Genomic DNA, 20,089 nt, shown 5'->3' on the forward strand with positions numbered 1-20,089 from the left:
TCGTGTGAGGCTTTGGTATTTGCTGGATTGCTTGAACTCTGTCTTGGCCAATGGCCTTCCCTTGTTCAGATATTAAGTGACCTAAGAACTTCACCAGTTGTTGCACAAATTGTAGCTTTGCGAGACTAGCTTTGTGCCCTTCCCTTGCTGGATGGCAGAGCAACACAAGGGTATCTTTCTCACATTGTTCCTCTGTTGGTGCTGCTATTAAGCAATCATCTACATACAGCAGAAGCGCTGACCCTGGGGTTACAACAAGAGTCTCCAGACTCCTGCGTAGAGCCTCATTATATATGGTGGGGGGACTCACAGTAACCTTGACAAAGTCATGTGAAGGTATACGATTTTCCTTTGAATGAAAAAGTGAACCAGATCGACTATCTGGGTTTACCGGTTACACTAAAGAAGGCTTTTGCTAAATCCACAACAGAGAACCATTTACTGTCCGGTGGAATGTCAGCCAACATAGTATAGGGGTTGGGAACATTTGGGGCGTGTGGAACAACAGCGTTATTGACTGCCTGCAGGTCTTGAACAAACCTCCATTCCTCTGGTTCACCCGGAATATTTGCGTTTTTGACCGGAAAAATGGGGGTTCTCGCCAGTGAGTTTTCACAGGGGATTATCACTCCAGCCTTGAGGAGGGATTCAAAGACTGGAGTAATTCCTTCGATAGCCTCGGGTTTTAATGGGTGTTGTGCTCTGCAAGGCCGATACTCAGACTTCGGGGTTATTTGTATGGGTTCACAGCCTCGTATGAGCCCCACGTCATGTTTGCCTTTTGCCCACAGCTCAGTAGGGACCTTTCTCTCAATCTTGGGTCTGAGACTTCTACTTTAGGAAAATGCCAATATAGTATAAGGCTACCTTCCTAGGCTCTCCAGGGCTAGCCGGGGTTACCTGGACTGCCCTATCTGCCTGAGTTAGCCAATTTAGTTTCTTCCTCTATGTCCGCATATCTTCACTGAACCAGATACCCACATCGTCCCTCAAGACCCAATCTTTTTGTTTTTTGTGCCTTTAGTACCCATGGTCCCAAATCCTGCCACCTGTTGCCGGACACCTTCGCCAATGACACGTGAGAAAAAGAGCCTTCCACGTCAAAAAGATAGGTTCTGCTTGCCGTCACAGAGACCTTGGATAAGTTCACACTGACTGCACATCTGTCGTCATTCCAATAAAATTCGCACAATGACAATTGATCTGGTTTAACCTGTCTCCTGAACCAATCCTTCCAATATGATTTGTCAGGGCTATCGTGGTGTATGTGTGCTGTGCAGTGCAGCATATCCCCAGCGAGAAAATCAGTGTTAATAGGATGAACATGGTTACTTGCTTCCATGGCGAGTGAATCGCACATTGAACTTATCGCTGTCTGGCTTAATCGCCATTCATAGACATACATCAGGGGTCGTGAGTTGTATTTTACAGCCTGCACTGGTAAATCATCTTTTCGTATTACCTGCAAGCCTGTCTGGGTACTGAGCAAATCCAACCCTCGTCTCACTGAGATCCTGAGCCATCAGATTTAAAGGACAGAATTCCGATAACAAAACTGAGAATTGGAATGTTTCCCCATTACTGGTTTTGCACAACAGGGGTGTGGTAAACCCCTCTCTTATCACAACTCTTGATGCACCCATTGAGTTCAGGAACCTTCCACTCATCGTTATTTTCGTTGACTCTCTGAACTGACCTGATTTTAAGGACTGAATATGTTGCCCCTGTACCTACCAAAAAGGTAACTGGTGTACGTTCCACGTATGACATAGAGGTAGGCATCAACTTATACGCATCAATGTTATAGTGAACGTATGGTCCACGCTCCGCAATCTCAGCACTCACTATGGAGGTGGGACATGTCTCAGTGCCTGTAAGGTTAGTAGAAGAGATTAGCATAAGCGAGTCTTCATTGCCAAGCATAAAGGAAAGAGGCTTACCTGTCCCTTGTGCGCTGCCCACCTCCACCTTCGTCTTCCCCCGTCAGTCACCCTGCTGTCCAGCCTCCAGGGCTGACTGAGGCTGTCTGTGTGGGCACTGCCTTGCCCGGTGGTCCATTGCTCCGCAAACAAAGTACCTGCCAGATCTACCTCTGCCAGCCCCTCTTCCTCTTCCGCGACCTCCACCTCTGCCTCTCCCTTTTCCCACAGCATCTCCCTCCAACGGCTGGGCGACCGTTTGCATCATAGCAAGCTGAGCTTATCCTTCTCTTGAGTCAGCAATTTTTCAGCATGTATCGCGTCTTGTTCTATCAAATTGAGCTTTCCCGTGTCCCAGGTAATAAATGTGTCTTTTACTTTTTTTGCTATTTTGTCCTTCATTCCATTGATGAAGCTGTTCCTCAGGTGTGCCTCATACGGTGTGATTTCTGCCGTCGTTATGTCCTCGGGTGGTGTCGGTCCACTCCAGGCATTATGGATTAGAGTGAGGCGCGGAAGGTACTGGGACACTGTCTCACCTTCGTGTTGTTTACACATTGCAATTTTGGTCATGTCCATTCATACTGGGAATGTCTCTGTCTGTCTGTCTGTCTCTCTCTCTTTCTGTGTCTGTCTGTCTGTGTGTGTGTGTCTCTCTCTATCTTTTTTTTGCTAATATGACTTTTATCTACAGAGGTTCCCTCTCATTGGGCGCATCCGGGCAAGTCCAACTCAGCCAGTGGTGGTTCCAGGGCTAAAACCACCCTTAAACCTGCTCTCTCTTAAACACTCTAGAGTCAGCAATCCTTTCCCTTGAGTTTTACTCTAATACCACGCGAGAGTTCAACGGACCCTCCTCCTGATTTATTTATTCTCTTAGAACGAATCTCTATGTAGGATTACTTAAGCCACGACTCTTACCCGGAACCTATTCGATTCAGATCCTGGCGCCAGGATGATCCACAGATTCCCAACCCTCTCGGAGAAAGGGGCCAATTTAGCGCTCGAGATGAAGTGAAAGTCCTTCAATGCGCTGGCGCCTACACCTCCTGGGAATCTTCAGAATCTTCCCCAGTTGCGGGGTCCTGGGCAAGCCCCCAAGTTTACTATCATGCAAATTAAATCGACTCGACTATTAGCAAGAGCAAAGAAAAAGTTTATTTTTAACCTCTGCAAAGGGACCCGATACATTGGCAAGACGCCTCATGTAAGGGGACCCTGATAGCTTTCCCATATTCCCTTTATAATATAATTCACTTTTCCTTATCAACACCTCAAGGCCAGGAGCCTGGAACATTAGAGTTCCTTTCCATATATGGAATTGTTTTTCTCATTACTTGACTGTTGATATAGTAGTTTACTGGCCTTGAAAGTCTACTGTTCGGTCGGTTTAACTTTACGTTTTTCTGTCTGTCTGCAATGCTTGCCCTCTGCAAAGTCAAGGCCCTTACTTCTTTGTTCCCCTATGCTTTTATAGATTTCACAATAAATGTTAATTTTCCAATACACTTCCCAATGAACAAACATTAAACACAAGCACCTATTTATTTCTAATTTTGTTTCATTTTATTTGCTTGTTAACCCTGCTATGACTACACTCCACGTCTGGATGGTTGACAGGCTGGTCAATTGTGGTTTGGGTCTCAATGGACTGAATGTTTTATTGTTCCGGAAGGTGTAGCAGGGGGTCAGAGCTTCAGCAGAAATCCAGCAGAGCTGGGAACAGACCAACATCTTACTCTGTGGGAACAGGGAGATCAACAGGGGACAGAGAAATCCAGACCTGAAATCCGAGCTGACACCAGACTACCCTGTGATCAGTGCTTTGATTAGCAGTGCCAGCCGTCTACCTTTACCTCGCTTCTCATTTGACCAAACCCTCTAAATTCAGGATCTAATTTCTGCCATCCTGAAGGCAGGTCTCTGTAAGGAATCTCTGATCATAATTATTCTCTTCAATGTGTGCAGTCAATTCATTCACTTTTGTTACAGTGCAGCACACTTTCAGACACACCGTTTTTAGTTTCAGTTTTTGTGATCCTTAGAATCCAGTTTTGATTGCTGGTATATTTTCTCTCTTTGTCCCTTTCTTTAGTTCTCTGATCATTTTCCACATCACTCACCGGCCTTGATTTGGATTGGCCATGCTAAATTGCCCAGAGTGTCCAGGGATGTGCAGGTTAGGTGGGTTAGCCAATGGGAAATGCAGGGTTATAGTTTCATAGTAAGAGAAGCAGGAGTAGGCCATTTGGCCCGTCCAGCCTGTTCCACCATCGTTAAGATCATGGCTGATCTTTACATCATCTCGGCTTCTCCTCCCTGCATTGTCCCAACTACCCTTTATTCCCCTACCATGCAAAAACCCATCCAACTGTGTCTTGAATATTTGTAATGAAGCTGCCTCTCCTGCTTCCTTGGGCAGAGAATTCCATAGATTCACTACTCTCCTGGAAAAGTAGTTCCTCCTCATCTGTGTTCTAAATCCCATCCTCCAAATCCTTTGGCCTAGTCTAATCCATCAGCAGAAATAACTGGATAGGGTATGGCTTCATCCCCACAGTGCAACGAATTCCCACTTTCCACCAAAATCCCGGATGTACTAATTTAGTTGCTTGCTGTCTCACAAATGAAAGATTTCATTGTAACTTCTTCCGGTCCCAGTAAGGGCAAAACATCTATGAAAGCTGCTCTGAAAATCCAGTCTTCACACCATACTTCTGCTTTCACCAAAAGTGATGAGAGTCCTCCACCATGGAAACAGATAGTTCGACCCAACTCGTCCATGCCAACCAGATATCTGAAATCAATCGATTCCCATTTGCCATCATGTGGCCCATGTCCTTTTCAACCCTTCCAATTTATGTACGCACTCAGATGCTTTTTAAATGTTGTAATTGTACCAGCCTCCACCACTTCCCCTGGCAGCTCATTCTATACATGCACCACCCTCTGCATGAAAACGTTGTCCCTTAGGTCCCTTTTAAATCGTTTCCCTCTCACCTCTAACATCTGCCCTCGAGTTTGGACTCCCCTGCCCTGGGGAGAAGACCTTGGGTATTCACCCTATCCATGCCCCTTATAAACGTCGACAAGTTTACCCCTCGGCCTCCGATGCTTCAGGGAAAATTTCCCTGGATTATCCAGCATCTCCAACTCTGGTAACAGTCTTGTAAATCTTTCCAACCCCTTTCAAAGTTTCACAAGTTCTTTCCTAATCCGGGAGACCAGAACTGAACGCAGTATTCCAAAGTAGGCCAAAATAATGTACAGCCACAACATGACGTCCCAACGCCTATATTCAATGCTCTGACCAATAAAGGAAAGCATACCAAATGCCACCTTCACTATCCTATCTACCTGTGACTCCACTTTCAAGGAACTATGAACCTGCACTCCAAGGTCTCTTTATTCTGCAACACTCCCCTTAACTGTGTCAGTTCTTCCTGGATTGCTTGACCAAAATGTAAACCTCTGATTTCTCTAAATTAAAGTGCATCTGCCACTGCTCGGCCAATCCAATCAATTCTAATTGATAGTGAACTCTCTCTCCTCTCTTATTCCCTAGAAGCTAAATATCTCCATCCCACACACTCCCTCGGTTTTCACTTTTCTGAAATTGGGAGAATAGGGTTGAGAAACGTATCGGCTACGGTTGAATGGTATGAGCAGACCTGATGGGCTGAATGGCCTCATTTCTGCTCCTATGTCCTATGGTCTCTTGCTGTCCAGGACACAGAGAGAGAGAATGGGAGCAGGAGATGGCCATTTGGTCTTTTGACCCTGCACCAGTATTGAACACATCATAACTGGATATGGATCTACCTACATCGAGGTGGATAGACTGGGACTTTTTCACTGAAGCACAGACGGTTGAGAGGTGACCTTATCGAGGTTTATAAAATCATGGGGGGGTGCGGAGGGAGATAGATGAGCTGAATGGCAGGTGTCATTTCCTTCGGGTGGTGGTTTCAAGATTAGAAAGCAAATTTTGAACGTGAGTGGAGAAAGATTTTAAAAAGTCTTCAGGGGCGCCATGTTTTTTCAGAGTGGTTCATGTGTGGGATGAATGTCCAGAGGAAGTGGTGGATGCAGGTACAGTTACAATGTTTTGATTAAGTAAGTGAATAGGAAAGGTTTGAAGGGATATGAGCCAAACACAGGCAGCTGGGACTAGTTTTAGTTTGAGAACACAATCCGCATGGACTAGTTGGACTGAAGGGTCTGTTTCTGTGCTGTCTGACTCTGTCACTGTTCTGTACTGGTCTTAAAACCATTTCCTTGCTTTCCCCCGTAAACATCCACTTCTTTGTTGTTCCAAAATCAGATGAACTCAGCCTTGAATATATTCAAGGACCCCCCTAACTGCAGGGAGATATCCCCAATTCTGAACTCAATTCCTCTTGCTGATTGTTTGCTGCATCTGTCTGATGAGTGGCATTGACTGGTGTCGGAGGATGCTGAGGCCACTTTGTATACCCACACGTCATTCCTGATGAAGGGCCTGTGCCCGAAATGTCGAGTCTCCTCCTTGGATGCTGCTTGACCTGCTGTGCTTTTCCTGCACCACACGTTTTGACTCTGATCTCCAGCATCTGCAGTTCTCACTTTCTCCAAATCCAAATACATCTCCATTTAAACAAAAGCTATGACTTCACATTGTGGTACTGCATTTGCTATGTGTTTGCCAACTGTGGTCTTCTCTACATTGGGAAGACCAAGCGTAAACTTGGGGAATGGTTCACCAGGCATTGCAGCCGGGTCTGCAGAGGCCGTACGGACTTCCCAGTCACCACCCGTTTTCATTCCCGTTCCCACTCCCTTTCTGACATGACCATCTTTAACCTCCTCCATTGCCACAACAAACCAAGCTGCAAATTGGAGGAACACCACCTCACCTTCCTCCTGAGCAGTCCACAGCCCAGAGGACTCAACATTGCATTCTCCAATTCAAATAACCTCCCTTCCCATCCCCAACTCCCTTCCCAGTCCTTCCCCCTCCCTTCCACTCCTCCCTGCCACCAACCCTCATGATGAAAGGCTTATGTCCGAAATGTTGATTCTCCTGCTGCTCGGATGCTGCCTGACCTGCTGTGCTTTTCCAGCAACACACTCTCGACACTGAGTTAGGATACCTGGTCGGCATGGACCAAAGGATCTGTTTCCGAGCTGTACAACTCTATGGCTCTAAATAATAAAAAGTATACCTTGACAAATAACAAACTTTATCCATGTTAACTAGGCTTGGTACATCACATGCTTTACTAACCATTCTCAACAGGTCCTGCCCCTTCAGTGACTGGGTAACATATACATGTTAGTGCATAATCTCCTTCACTAGTATTTACACACTACCCTAAGCAATTGCACAAGTAACAGCAAGGGTAAACAGCACAGGAACTAAAAAACAGTGAGGGTAAAAAGCACAAGGATTAAACAAACAGTGAGGGTAAACAGCACAAGGATTAAACAAACAGTGAGGGGGGAACAGCACAAGGATTAAAAAAACAGCCAGGGGAAACAGCACAGGAATTAAAAAAACAGTGAGGGTAAAAAGCACAAGCCCCAGTAAAAACAGATGGAAAGTCACTGTAACATGTCACTATGACAGATTCTGGATTAGTGGTGCTGGAAGAGCACAGCAGTTCAGGCAGCATCCGAGGAGCAGTAAAATAGATGTATGTGTGCATGTGGGTCTTTGTCTGTCTGGGTTGGGGGTTGAGAGTGTGAGAAAGTGTGTGTGTGTGTCTGTGTGTATATAGTGCAGTGGTGGTCATCTGTAATGTGACATGAACCCAAGGTCCCGGTTGAGGCCCTCCCTATGGGTACCGAACTTAGCTATCAGCCTCTGCTCGGCCACTTTTCTCTGCTGCCTGTCCTGAGAATGCTAACCCGAGAATGCAACTTTTTAAAAAAAAAGGTTTTGTGATTTACACATGAAAGAAGTGAAACTATCACTGTATTCTAACAGATAAAAGGCTTAACAGACAATCAATTTTTCAATGTATAATTTCAGTTACATCACACTGTAAATTGTTGCTATAAATTCTGTGTGTTAGGATTGAGCCCTCCACTATCACCTGATGAAGGAGCGTCGCTCCGAAAGCTAGTGTGCTTCCAATTAAACCTGTTGGACTATAACCTGGTGTTGTGTGATTTTTAACTTTGTACACCCCAGTCCAACAGCGGCATCTCCAAATCAAGACTGTTATCAAACAGGCACAGAAATATGCAGCACAGAAACAGACTTTTTTTTTCTCTCATGCACATACGCACTTATAAGTCCATGGGGGTGAATTTGAACTTGGAGAATGATAAATGCAGATACATTCTATTTTGCTCAAAAAATGCACAATCTGCAGGCAGTCAATCCATATAATAGTTTGTAAATTCTGCTTTGGAAATAGAACCAGTCTGACTCAAGATTGGGACATAGACAGACTCTGACCTTGCACCTTTAATGCATTGTCTGAGCTGAGATGTCACATTTTGCTATAAAATCAAGTTATCTTGAGAAAGTGACCTACAAGAATTTCTGGGATTTACATGGTAATAATAACTGCAACCCATTCTAAAAGATGAAAGACTTAATAATCCAGCTTTGTTCAATACATCATTTCACTATAATGTTTTCCAATAAATTCTGTGTCTCAGATTAGATTACTTCGTATGGAAACAGGCCCTTCAGCCCAACAAGTCCACACCGACCCTCCGAAGAGCAACCCACCCAGACCCATTCCCCTACATTTACCCCTTCACCTAACACTACAGGCAATTTAGCATGGCCAATTCACATAACCTGCACATCTTTGGACTATGGAAGGAAACCGGAACACCCAGAGGGTGCCCACACAGACATGGGGAGAATGCAAACTCCACACAGACAGTTGCCCGAGGCTGGAATTGAACCCGGGTCTCTGGCACTGTGAGGTAGCAGTGCTAACCACTGTGTCACCATGCCATCCTTATGACCTTATTCATCCACAGTCACCTGATGAAGGATCAGCACTCTGAAAGCGAGTGCTTCCAAATAAACCTGTTGAACTATAACCCGATGTTGTGTGATTTTTAACTTTGTCCAGGTTAGAATGGATTGACTGTGCTAAATTACATAGTGCCCAGGGACATGCAGGTTAGGCACATTAATCAGGGGGTAAATGCTGAGAAATAGGGGTAAGGGAATGGGTGTGGCTGGGTTACCCTTCGGAAGGACAGTGTGGAATATTTGGGCTGAGTGGCCTGCTTCCACACTGTGGGGATTCTCTGAAGAGAAGGGATTGTCACAAACTTTTTTTTTGCTTCCCAAAATCAGACCACCTCACTCTCAGCAGGATCCCAGTGTTGTGAAAGATATTAACTTTCAGGTGGAGGTATCCAAAATTCAGAGAGATGTCAGTCTTGATGTTTTTGCTTTTCTGCCCTTGTAAGCTCCTGAATCAGCACCTGCAGGGGAATTGGTTAGAGCGAAGTGAGAACAGAGGGGGAGAGAGAGTGGGATGGTGCTTTCAATTTTGTGGAATAACAAAAGAAAAGAATATTCCACAGAAAGTAGAATTGCTTGTTCAGAATTTCTACCATGCACTGACAGTGATAACTTTTGTAATCTATTTTTACAGAGTATTTGAAGATCTGATGGCGGAAGTTTCAAAATTAACAGATGAAGGCCTTCTACCCAAAAAGTGGACTCTCCTGCTCCTCGGATGCTGCCGTGCTTTACCAGCGCTGCACTTTTTGACTCTGACTCTCCAGCGTCTGCAGTCCTCACTTTGACGTCAATGTCTGACAGTCACTCAATCCATCGGGACCGCGACTGTTTTCAACTATGATTCTGTGAGAAGGAGCAAAGCTTTGTGGTTCCTGTTTGAGTACGTTTTCAGCATCAGTGGGACTGGCTGAGAGACCCTACCGTTGCAGTACATGGAGAGTGGAGCCTGAAACAGTTGTACAGCCCAGAAAGAGCAATTCACGCCGAGGAGGGGCTGTACACACATTTATGTGCGGCTGAAGCTTTGGCCATGGAGAAACCTGAGGAATCCCGTCCCGTGGAGAAACGGTGGAAATGTGACGACTGTGGGAAAGGCTTCTGTGTCCCATCTGCCCTGGAGATTCATTGGCGTAGTCACACCGGGGAGAGGCCGTTCTCCTGCCCCGAGTGTGGGAAGGCCTTTATCAGTTCCTCCGACCTGCTGACCCACCAGCGGATCCACACGGGGGAGAGGCCGTTCTCCTGTCCTGTGTGTGGGAAGGCCTTTATCAATTCCTCCAACCTGCTGACCCACCAGCGGGTTCACACAGGGGAGAGGCCCTTCAGCTGCCCTGAGTGCGGGAAGGCCTTTACCAAGACCTCCAATCTGCTGACCCACCAGCGGGTCCACACAGGGGTGTCGCCCTTCAGCTGCCCAGAGTGCGGGAAGGCCTTTACCCAGGCCGCCACCCTGCTGACCCACCAGCGTGTCCACACAGCGGAGAGGCCCTTCAGCTGCCCTGAGTGTGGGAAGGCCTTTACTCAGGCCTCCAACCTACTGACCCACCGGCGGGTCCACACGGGAGAGAGGCCCTTCAGCTGCCCAAAGTGCGAGAAGGCCTTCAGCCATTCCTCTGCTCTGCTGACCCACCAGCGGGTCCACACAGGGGAGAGGCCCTTCAGCTGCCCTGAGTGTGGGAAGGCCTTTACCCAGGCCTCCAACTTGCTAACCCACCGGCGGATCCACACGGGGGAGAGGCCGTTCTTCTGTCCCAAGTGTGGGAAAGCCTTCATCAATTCCTCCAACCTGCTGACCCACCAGCGGGTCCACACAGGGGAGAGGCCCTTCAGCTGCCCTGAGTGCGGGAAGGCCTTTACCAAGGCTTCCAACCTGCTGACCCACCGGCGGGTCCACACGGGGGACAGGCCCTTTATCTGCCCCCAGTGCGGGAAGGCCTTCAGCCATTCCTCTGCTCTGCTGACCCACCAGCGGGTCCACACGGGGGACAGGCCCTTCAGCTGCCCTGAGTGTAGGAAGGCCTTCAGCAATTCCTTCAACCTGCTGACCCACCAGCGGGTCTACAGGGGGGAAGAGGCCCCTTCAGCTGTCCCGAGTGTGGGAAGGCCTTCACCCACTCCTCCCACCTGTGAGTTCACGTGCCATTGCAGGGGGATTGAAGGACTAACGGCCATCATTACCGACTGAACTATCAACCCAATTCCAGGGCTCCCGGTTCGATTCCCACCGCGACAGATGGTGGAATTGGAATTTGGTCTGAAATCTGGAGGTTGGAATTTAACGATTAAACCATTGACGGTGGGCTGGGGGTGGAAGAAAACCCCCATCTGATTCACTCAGTTCCTTTTTAGGGAAGGAAACTGTCTTTGTGGGAGAGGATTCACTCAGTCGTCCCAGCTGCATCCTTTACCCAGTCTGGCCTACACGTAACTCCAGACCCACAGCATTGTGGTTGACTCTACACCTGCCCGTCCAACTTACTTGGAGACAGGGTCTGGGTTGAAATTGCTGAGTGAGGCAATACTTCCTCCGGGTTAAGGCTGTACCAAGGATCCAATTACAAAGGGACAACTTGGTGCTGACCAATAATGAAGAAAGTGAGGGGTTGGAGGGGGTGTGTGCACTTTGACCTTGAGCTGTTGTTTAAAAATTGCTACTTTTTCTACGCCTTTCTGCTGGGAGCTTCTAAAGCTGTAACAAAGTTGGGTCGCAATAAAGATTACCTGAACTTCCCGCCGGGCTCAGACTCTCATTGAGAGCTTTGAACTGCGACAGGTTTTTGTTTTAAAACTGCTCATTTCTTACAGGTGAAAGTGAGAACTGCAGATGCTGGAAATCAGAGTGGTGCTGGCAAAGCACAGCAGGTCAGGCAGCATCCGAGGAACAGGACAATCGACATTTCGGGCAACGTTGATGTTCCTGCTCCTCGGTTGCTGCCTGACCTGCTGTGCTCATTTCTTATAACCTCCTATACTATGTTTCCAATGTTGTGTATCGGTTGCAGCAGTGAATGAGTAGCAAGTATTGTTAGAAATTGTAAATTTTTCAGGAGTGCAGGTACTACATCATGTCATCGGCATTGTACAGTTTCCTGGCAGCGCTGGGAGGTGTGGGCTGTGTCCACTAGGGTGCATAAAGTTAAAAATCACATAACACCAGGTTAAAGTCCAACAGGTTTATTTGGAAGCACTAGGTTTCAGAATGCTGCTCCATCAGGTAGCTGTGGAGCAGGATCATAAGACACCGAATTTAGAACAAAAGCTCACAGTGTCATACAACTGATTGGATATATTGTACAAATCTAGATTGTGGATTAATATTTCATCTTTTACCATGGGTTGCAGGTTTCAGTTTGTTAATATGTAAACCCCTGAACTATTTTTAATTCACCTTCTTGAAATGGTTTAAGGTTTTATAAAAATAGGTGACGTCTCAGCTCAGATACTGCACAAAAGGTGTGAGGTTCGAGTCTATATCCCAATGTTGAATCAGACTGGTTCTATTAACCAAAGTAGGAATTTATAAAATATTACATGGATTCACTGCCTGCAGTTTGTGTGCTTTTTGAGCAAAATTGAATATATCTGCAAATATAATTCTGCAAATGCAAATTCACTCCAGAGACTTGTGTGTGCATGCGAATTTATGCATGCATGCTAATGAAGTGTGTGATGGATGGAGTATAAACCTGTGAGACGGTGAGAGTATTGGGTGTGTCTGAGAGAGTAACAGATGAAGGCAAGGAGTTGCATTCTACTAAAACAAGGAAGGACAGGACTTGTACAGTTAATGGCAGAGCCCTGCTTCATCTTGTAGAACAGAGACATGGGGTGGGGTGGAGGAGTTCGGTACATAAAGTTAAAATTCACACATCATCAGGTTGGCAGCACGAGCTTCTTCATTGGGTGTTTGTGGAGCAGGATCATAAGACACAACTGCCTGATGAAGGAGCAGGGCTCCAAAAGCTGTGCTTGCAAATTAGCCTGTTGGGAGTATCACCTGGTGTTGTGTGAATTTTAACTTTGCACACCTCAGTCCAACACCAGCATCGCCAAATCAGGTACATAATTCTTTGAAAGTTGCATCAGTGGTAGACAGGTTGGTGAAAGAGGCGTTTAGCACACTTGCAGTCATTGTTAAAGCCGTTCAGTGTAAGAATCGGGACATCATGTTGAGGTTGTACAGGATTTTTGCAATATTGGTGAAGCCATATTCAATTTTGCTCAAAAAGCACACAAACTGCAGGCAGTCAATCCATGTAATATTTTATAAATTTCTACTTTGGTTAATAGAACCAGTCTGATTCAAGATTGGGATATGTGGCTAAGATTGGGAGTACAGTTCTGGTCACCTCATTGACGACCACAGGTTGACGGGTGACCTTATTTCGAATTATAAAATCATGAGGCGTGTTGGAAAGGTAAATATCACCGGGGGAAAAAAATTGTGAATCTCCCCTATTTTTACTTCACTTGGCATTTGGACACTTAAATTCTGTCAGCATCGCCAGAGCGCATACTGCCAGTGTCAGGAAGAAAACGTGCATGCTCCTGGCTGCACGGAAGGTACGCATCATGACTTTATTTTGGTGGGTCATGATTTGGAGATGCTGGTGTTGGACTGGGGTGTACAAAGTTAAAAATCACACAACACCAGGTTATAGTTCAACAGCTATAATTGGAAGCACACTAGCTTTCGGAGCGACGCTCCTTCATCAGGTGATAGTGGAGGGCTCGATCGTAACACAGAATTTATAGCAAAAATTTGCAGTGTGATGTAACTGAAATTATACATTGAAAAATTGATTGTCTGTTAAGCCTTTCATCTGTCAGAATACAGTGATAGTTTCACTTCTTTCATGTGTAAATCACAAAACCCTTTTTTTAAAAGTTGCATTCTCGGGTTAGCTGTTAACAATGGTGATAGCTAGACAATATGTTGAAGGAGTTAGCCCCCTGTGTTCTCTGTCTATGACCTGATGTTTAGATTGATTCTAATCTAAAAAGTGAGATAACAGAGTTTTACATAAATTCATGCAGTTTTTAAGCTCAGAGTTCTACATGAATGTATGCAGTTTTTGAGCAAATTGCAATGTAACTCTGCAAGTAAAAATTCACCCCACAAAATATATGTGTGCATGTGGGTCTTTGTCTGTCTGTGTGTGTGTGTCTGTCTGTCTGGGGTGGGGTTTGCAAGTTTGAGAAAGTGTGTGTGTAGTGAGTGCAGAGTGTCTTAAGTCTGTGAGGGGGTGCATGTCTGAGTGTGTGTGTGTGTGTGTGTGTGTATAGGAATATCTCTGGGTGTGTAGTGCAATGGTGATCACCTGTAATGTGACATGAACCCAAGGTCCCGGTTGAGGCCCTCCCTATGGGTACCGAACTTAGCTATCAGCCTCTGCTCGGCCACTTTCCTCTGCTGCCTGTCCCGAAATCCACCTTAGAGGACGGTCACCCGAAGGTTTGACGCTGAATGTCCTGGATCACTGAAGTGTTCCCCAACTGGGAGGGAACCCTCCTGTCTGTTGATTGTTGTGCGGTGCCCATTCATCCGTTGTCGTAGCCTTTGCTCGGTTTCCCCAATGTACCATGCCTCCGGGCATCCTTGCCTGCAATGTATAAGATAGACAACGTTGGCTGAGTCACATGAGTATCTGCCATGTACAAGGTGGGAGGTGTTCCAACGCATAATAGTGGTATCTATGTCCACAATCTGACACGTCTTGCAGCGTCCACCGTGACAGGGTTGCATGGAGTTGTCCTGAGAGCCGGGCAGCTTGCTACAAACAATGATCTGTTTGAGGTTTGGCGGTTGTTTAAAGGCAAGTAGTGGAGGTGTGGGGAAGGTCTTGGTGAGGTGCTCATCCTCATTGATAATGTGTTGCAGGTCACCAAGGACATGGCGTAATTTTTCAGGCCCTGGGAAGTACTGAACAACGAAGGGTACCCTGTCAGTTGCAGCACGTGTCTGACTCCTGAGGAGGTCATTACGGTTCTTCGCTGTGGCACATTGGAACTGGTTGGTTGATTGGTTGAGCATCGTACCCCGATCTTGTGAGGGCATCCTTGAGTACTTCCAGGTCTCCGTCACGTTCCTCCTCATCTGAGCAGATCTGGTGTATGCGTAGGGCTTGTCCATAGGGAATGGCTGTTTTAATGTTTTGGGTGGAAGCTGGAGAAGTGTAGCATTGTGAGGTTGTCTGTGGGTTTGCAGTAGAGTGTGGTGCTGAGATGTCCATCCTTGATGGAGACGCATGTGTCCAAGAATGAGACAGACAGTTGAGAGTAGTCCATGGTGAGCTTGATGGTGGGATGAAACTTGTTGATGTCACTGTGTAGTTTTATCAGTGACTCATCGCCATGGGTCCAGAGGAAGAAAATGTCATCAATGTACCTGGTGTACAATGTTGGTTGGAGATCCTGCATAGAGAAGAAATCTTGTTCGAACCTGTGCATAAAAATGTTGGCATATTGGGGTGCAAATTTGGTCCCCATGGCTGTTCTGTGTGTCTGGATGAAGAATTGGTTGTCAAAGGTGAAGACGTTGTGATCGAGGATAAAGCGGATCAGTTGTAGGATGGTGTTTGGAGACTGGCAGTTGTTGGTGTTGAGTACTGAGGCTGTTGCTGCGATGCCATCATTGTGGGGGATGCTGGTGTAGAGTGCGGAAACGTCCATTGTGACGTGGAATGTTCCCTGTTCGATTGGTCCGTGGGTGCTGAGTTTCTGTAAGAAATCCATAGTGTCGCGACAGAAGCTGGAGATCCCCTGTACAATAGGTTTCAAGATGCCTTTCACATAGCGAGAGAGATTCTCACATAGGGTCCCATTGCCCGACACGATGGGACGTCCCGGTGTGTTGGCTTTGTGTACCTTTTGGAAGGCAGTAGAAGTCGCCTTCACGAGAAATATGTGGGATGAGGGCGCGTAGGAAACTCAGAAGGACTGGATCCAAAGTTCTGATCAGTGTGTTTAATTCTTGGGTGTGTTCTTTAGTCGGATCAGCTGGTAGTTGCCTGTAGTGTTCCTGGTTGTTCAGTTGTCGGTACACTTCCTTGCAGTAATCTGTTCTATTCTGAATGACAATGGCTCCTCCTTTATCTGCTGGTTTGATGACAATGTTGTGATTGGTTTTGAGAGCCTGGATGGCATTGCATTGTGAACGGGTGATGTTTTGCTCTACCTTGTGGGTATGGCTGATGAATCTGGCATTTAGATATTTCCTGACAGTTTGAGCATACATGTCAAGCCCAGAGCAGCGGCCCTCCGGTGGGGTCCATGTTGACACCTTCTTTGGTCGCTCTTCTACAGATCCCTGTGATGACTGTTCTCGTTCATCAGTGGACTCCGTGGGATCACTGCCGGCACCTTGAAAGAATTCCCGGAGTCTCATTCGTCTGATGAACTCCTCTGTGTCTGCTGCCAGAACCAACGAGTCCATTTTGGTGGGGGGACAGAAGTTGAGACCCCAACTCAGGACTTCAATCTCTTCCGGTCGAAGGGTGTGGTCCGATAAGTTGACAATAGACTTCCCCGCAGTGATAATGTTGTCTACTGTGGTTTCAGGGCGGGCTTTGCTATTACTGGTGAGAATGCCAAGCTTCTCCAGTTTTTGGTTCTTGGCGTGCATGTACGTGGTGTAGTTTTGTCACCTTGTCTGTTTGGCAATGTCACGTAATTGTACTGATGTATCCTGTGTGCAGGCTGAGAGTGTGGACTCCATCTGAATTTCAAGGTTGTGGCGACTGCTGTAGAGTTGGTGCACGAGATGATTGAGAAGTTTACGAGAGGTGCAGTGGCAAAGTCTCTCTGCGTAGTCTGTGTTGTAGGTTGACCTAAGTGGGTTCGAGATCTGTAATCCTTTCGGGATCTTGCCTGCATTCCTGTAGAAACTTGATGTCTGTGTCGATATGTGCGATCTTCTTGGAGATCCTCTCCACTTTAAGCCGGCGGTTAGTGGTGTCGATAGTAGTCATGATTACTACTTGATTTTATGCACATGCACACACGCACACCCTACCCCAGACAGACACAGACGCACACGCACACACCCTACCCCAGACAGACACAGACGCACGCGCATACACACACCCTACCCCAGACAGACACAGACGCACGCGCACAGACACAGACGCACGCGCGCACACACACCCTACCCCAGACAGACACAGACGCACGCGCGCACACACACCCTACCCCAGACAGACACAGACGCACGCGCGCACACACACCCTACCCCAGACAGACACAGACGCACGCGCGCACACACACCCTACCCCAGACAGACACAGACGCACGCGCGCACACACACCCTACCCCAGACAGACACAGACGCACGCGCGCACACACACCCTACCCCAGACAGACACAGACGCACGCGCGCACACACACCCTACCCCAGACAGACACAGACGCACGCGCGCACACACACCCTACCCCAGACAGACACAGACGCACGCGCGCACACACACCCTACCCCAGACAGACACAGACGCACGCGCGCACACACACCCTACCCCAGACAGACACAGACGCACGCGCGCACACACACCCTACCCCAGACAGACACAGACGCACGCGCGCACACACACCCTACCCCAGACAGACACAGACGCACGCGCGCACACACACCCTACCCCAGACAGACACAGACGCACGCGCGCACACACACCCTACCCCAGACAGACACAGACGCACGCGCGCACACACGCCCTACCCCAGACAGACACAGACGCACGCGCGCACACACGCCCTACCCCAGACAGACACAGACGCACGCGCGCACACACGCCCTACCCCAGACAGACACAGACGCACGCGCGCACACACGCCCTACCCCAGACAGACACAGACGCACGCGCGCACACACGCCCTACCCCAGACAGACACAGACGCACGCGCGCACACACGCCCTACCCCAGACAGACACAGACGCACGCGCGCACACACGCCCTACCCCAGACAGACACAGACGCACGCGCGCACACACGCCCTACCCCAGACAGACACAGACGCACGCGCGCACACACGCCCTACCCCAGACAGACACAGACGCACGCGCGCACACACGCCCTACCCCAGACAGACACAGACGCACGCGCGCACACACGCCCTACCCCAGACAGACACAGACGCACGCGCGCACACACGCCCTACCCCAGACAGACACAGACGCACGCGCACACACACACACCCTACCCCAGACAGACACAGACGCACACACACGCCCTACCCCAGACAGACACAGACGCACGCGCACACACACACACCCTACCCCAGACAGACACAGACGCACACACAAAGACCCACATGCACACATATATTTTGTGGGGTGAATTTGTACTTGCAGAGTTACATTGCACTTTGCTCAAAAACTGCATACATTCATGGAGAACTCTGAGCTCAAAACTGCATGAATTTATGTAAAACTCTGATTCTAATCCAAAACGTGAGATAACAATCTAAACATCAGGTCATAGACAGAGAATACAAGGGGCTAACACCTTCAACATATGGTCGAGCTATCACCATTGTTAATAGCTAACCCGAGAATGCAACTTTATAAAAAAAGGGTTTTGTGATTTACACATGAAAGAAGTGAAACGATCACTGTATTCTAACAGATGAAAGGCTTAACAGACAATCAATTTTTCAATGTATAATTTTAGTTACATCACACTGTAAAGTTTTGCTACAAATTCTGTGTTACGATCGAGCCCTCCAGTATCACCTGATGAAGGAGCTTCGCTCCGAAAGCTAGTGTGCTTCCAATTAAACCTGTTGGACTATAACCTGGTGTTGTGATTTTTAACTCCGAATTCTTGGAGGACTCCTCCAAACATGCCCCCGAAACGGGTGATGACATCAAAGTTTTTATAATAGCCAACAATATCAGATATGCAACATATGTCTACCTTTGAAATCAATGTGCCAATCCCTTAAATACTGCTCAGTTCCATGAGAAACTACCCTTCTAATTCTGAACATGAGGAAAGAAGTAAACCTTTTCCAGGATTCAAACTCTATACGTGCCAAACTGAGGGAATACACAAGGAAAATACCTTTGAGAGGGACAGAGAGCATCTGAGCACCTTTGGAGAGCCTGGTCCCTCCATGGAGTCACTCCAGTTGCTACAAGTGAACAGTCTCCACCCCACCCCACACTCCCCCACGCCTCTCTCTCTCCCTCTCCCAGGATGAGGAATGGAAAGGGGGAGACATTGCTTTGCTCCAAGAAGTTGCCCAGAGGGAGGGAGTTTCACTCTGAAATTGACAAGGCTACCTCCACGTTGAGATGTCCACAATGGGGTGGGGGTGGGGACGCAATGCGCCTGCGCTGCCCTGCAACTGAGGCACATGGGGAGGGGAGGACACTTTGCAAACTCCTTTAGATCTCCTCCACATCAATGCGGTTTGAGTTCAAGCAAAGCACAGGGTTTAATTTTAGCTTTCCACTCTCAGAAGACGCCCACCTCTGTGAATCCAACACTTTACTCCCCACTCCACTCCATGGAAATATCGATTTGAGAGACTCCAGAGTTGGAGTTGCCAACATACCTGTTGTAGGGGGTTTGGTAGAAGCTGCTTATTTTAATGAACCATTTCAATTTAACTCCATCCTTGCCATTCAAATACTAATGTTACACAGAGGGTGGTTGATGTGTGGAATGAACCTCCTCAGGAAGCGGTGGATGCAGGTACAATAAAAAGACATTTGTTTTAGTACATGAATAGGAAAGGTTTGGAGGGATACAGGCCAACAGCAGGCAGGAGAGACTGATTTAGTTTGGGATTATGGTTGGCATGGACTGGTTGGACCAAAGGTCCATGACCATGCTGTATGACTCGATGGTAAGTTCATAGTTCCTTGAAAGGGGAGTCGCACATAGACAGCATAGTGAAGAAGGTGTTTGATATGTATGCCTTTATTGGTCAGTGCACTGAGTGCAGGAGTCGGGAGGTCATGTTGCGACTGTAGAAGACATTGGTTAGCCCACGTTTGGAGTATTGCATGCAATTCTGGTACCAGTGATCCCACCCTGACACACCATAAACCAGAGATAGTGATTGAAATTGACTCTGATACAAAATCAAATCATTAAATTGCCAATGGGCCAATATGGGCCAATCATTGGCAGGTGGGACCAGTTTACTTTCAGAACACCTCCAGCATAGACTGGTTCGACTGAATGAT

General features: G+C 47.5%; 1 protein-coding gene and 1 pseudogene across 1 annotated transcript; one reads left to right on the forward strand and one right to left on the reverse strand.

Annotated features, from left to right (window-relative positions):
- The first annotated feature begins 9,781 nt into the window (after positions 1–9,781).
- Positions 9,782–11,229, forward strand: LOC122545320 (uncharacterized; annotated as a pseudogene).
- A 730-nt stretch (positions 11,230–11,959) lies between these two features.
- LOC148144366 (uncharacterized) lies at positions 11,960–16,525 on the reverse strand. Its single transcript, XM_087975321.1, has 2 exons — positions 15,842–16,525; positions 11,960–12,022 (listed from the first exon to the last, which is right to left on the reverse strand). Exons 1-2 carry the CDS (start codon positions 16,523–16,525, stop codon positions 11,960–11,962), a joined length of 747 nt encoding a protein of 248 aa, XP_087831447.1.
- Positions 16,526–20,089: the final 3,564 nt, after the last annotated feature.

Source organism: Chiloscyllium plagiosum, unplaced genomic scaffold (assembly GCF_037043375.1).
Source record: "Chiloscyllium plagiosum isolate Xiang-an unplaced genomic scaffold, Cpla_swu_hap1 HiC_scaffold_27, whole genome shotgun sequence".
Taxonomy (NCBI): Eukaryota; Metazoa; Chordata; class Chondrichthyes; order Orectolobiformes; family Hemiscylliidae; genus Chiloscyllium; species Chiloscyllium plagiosum.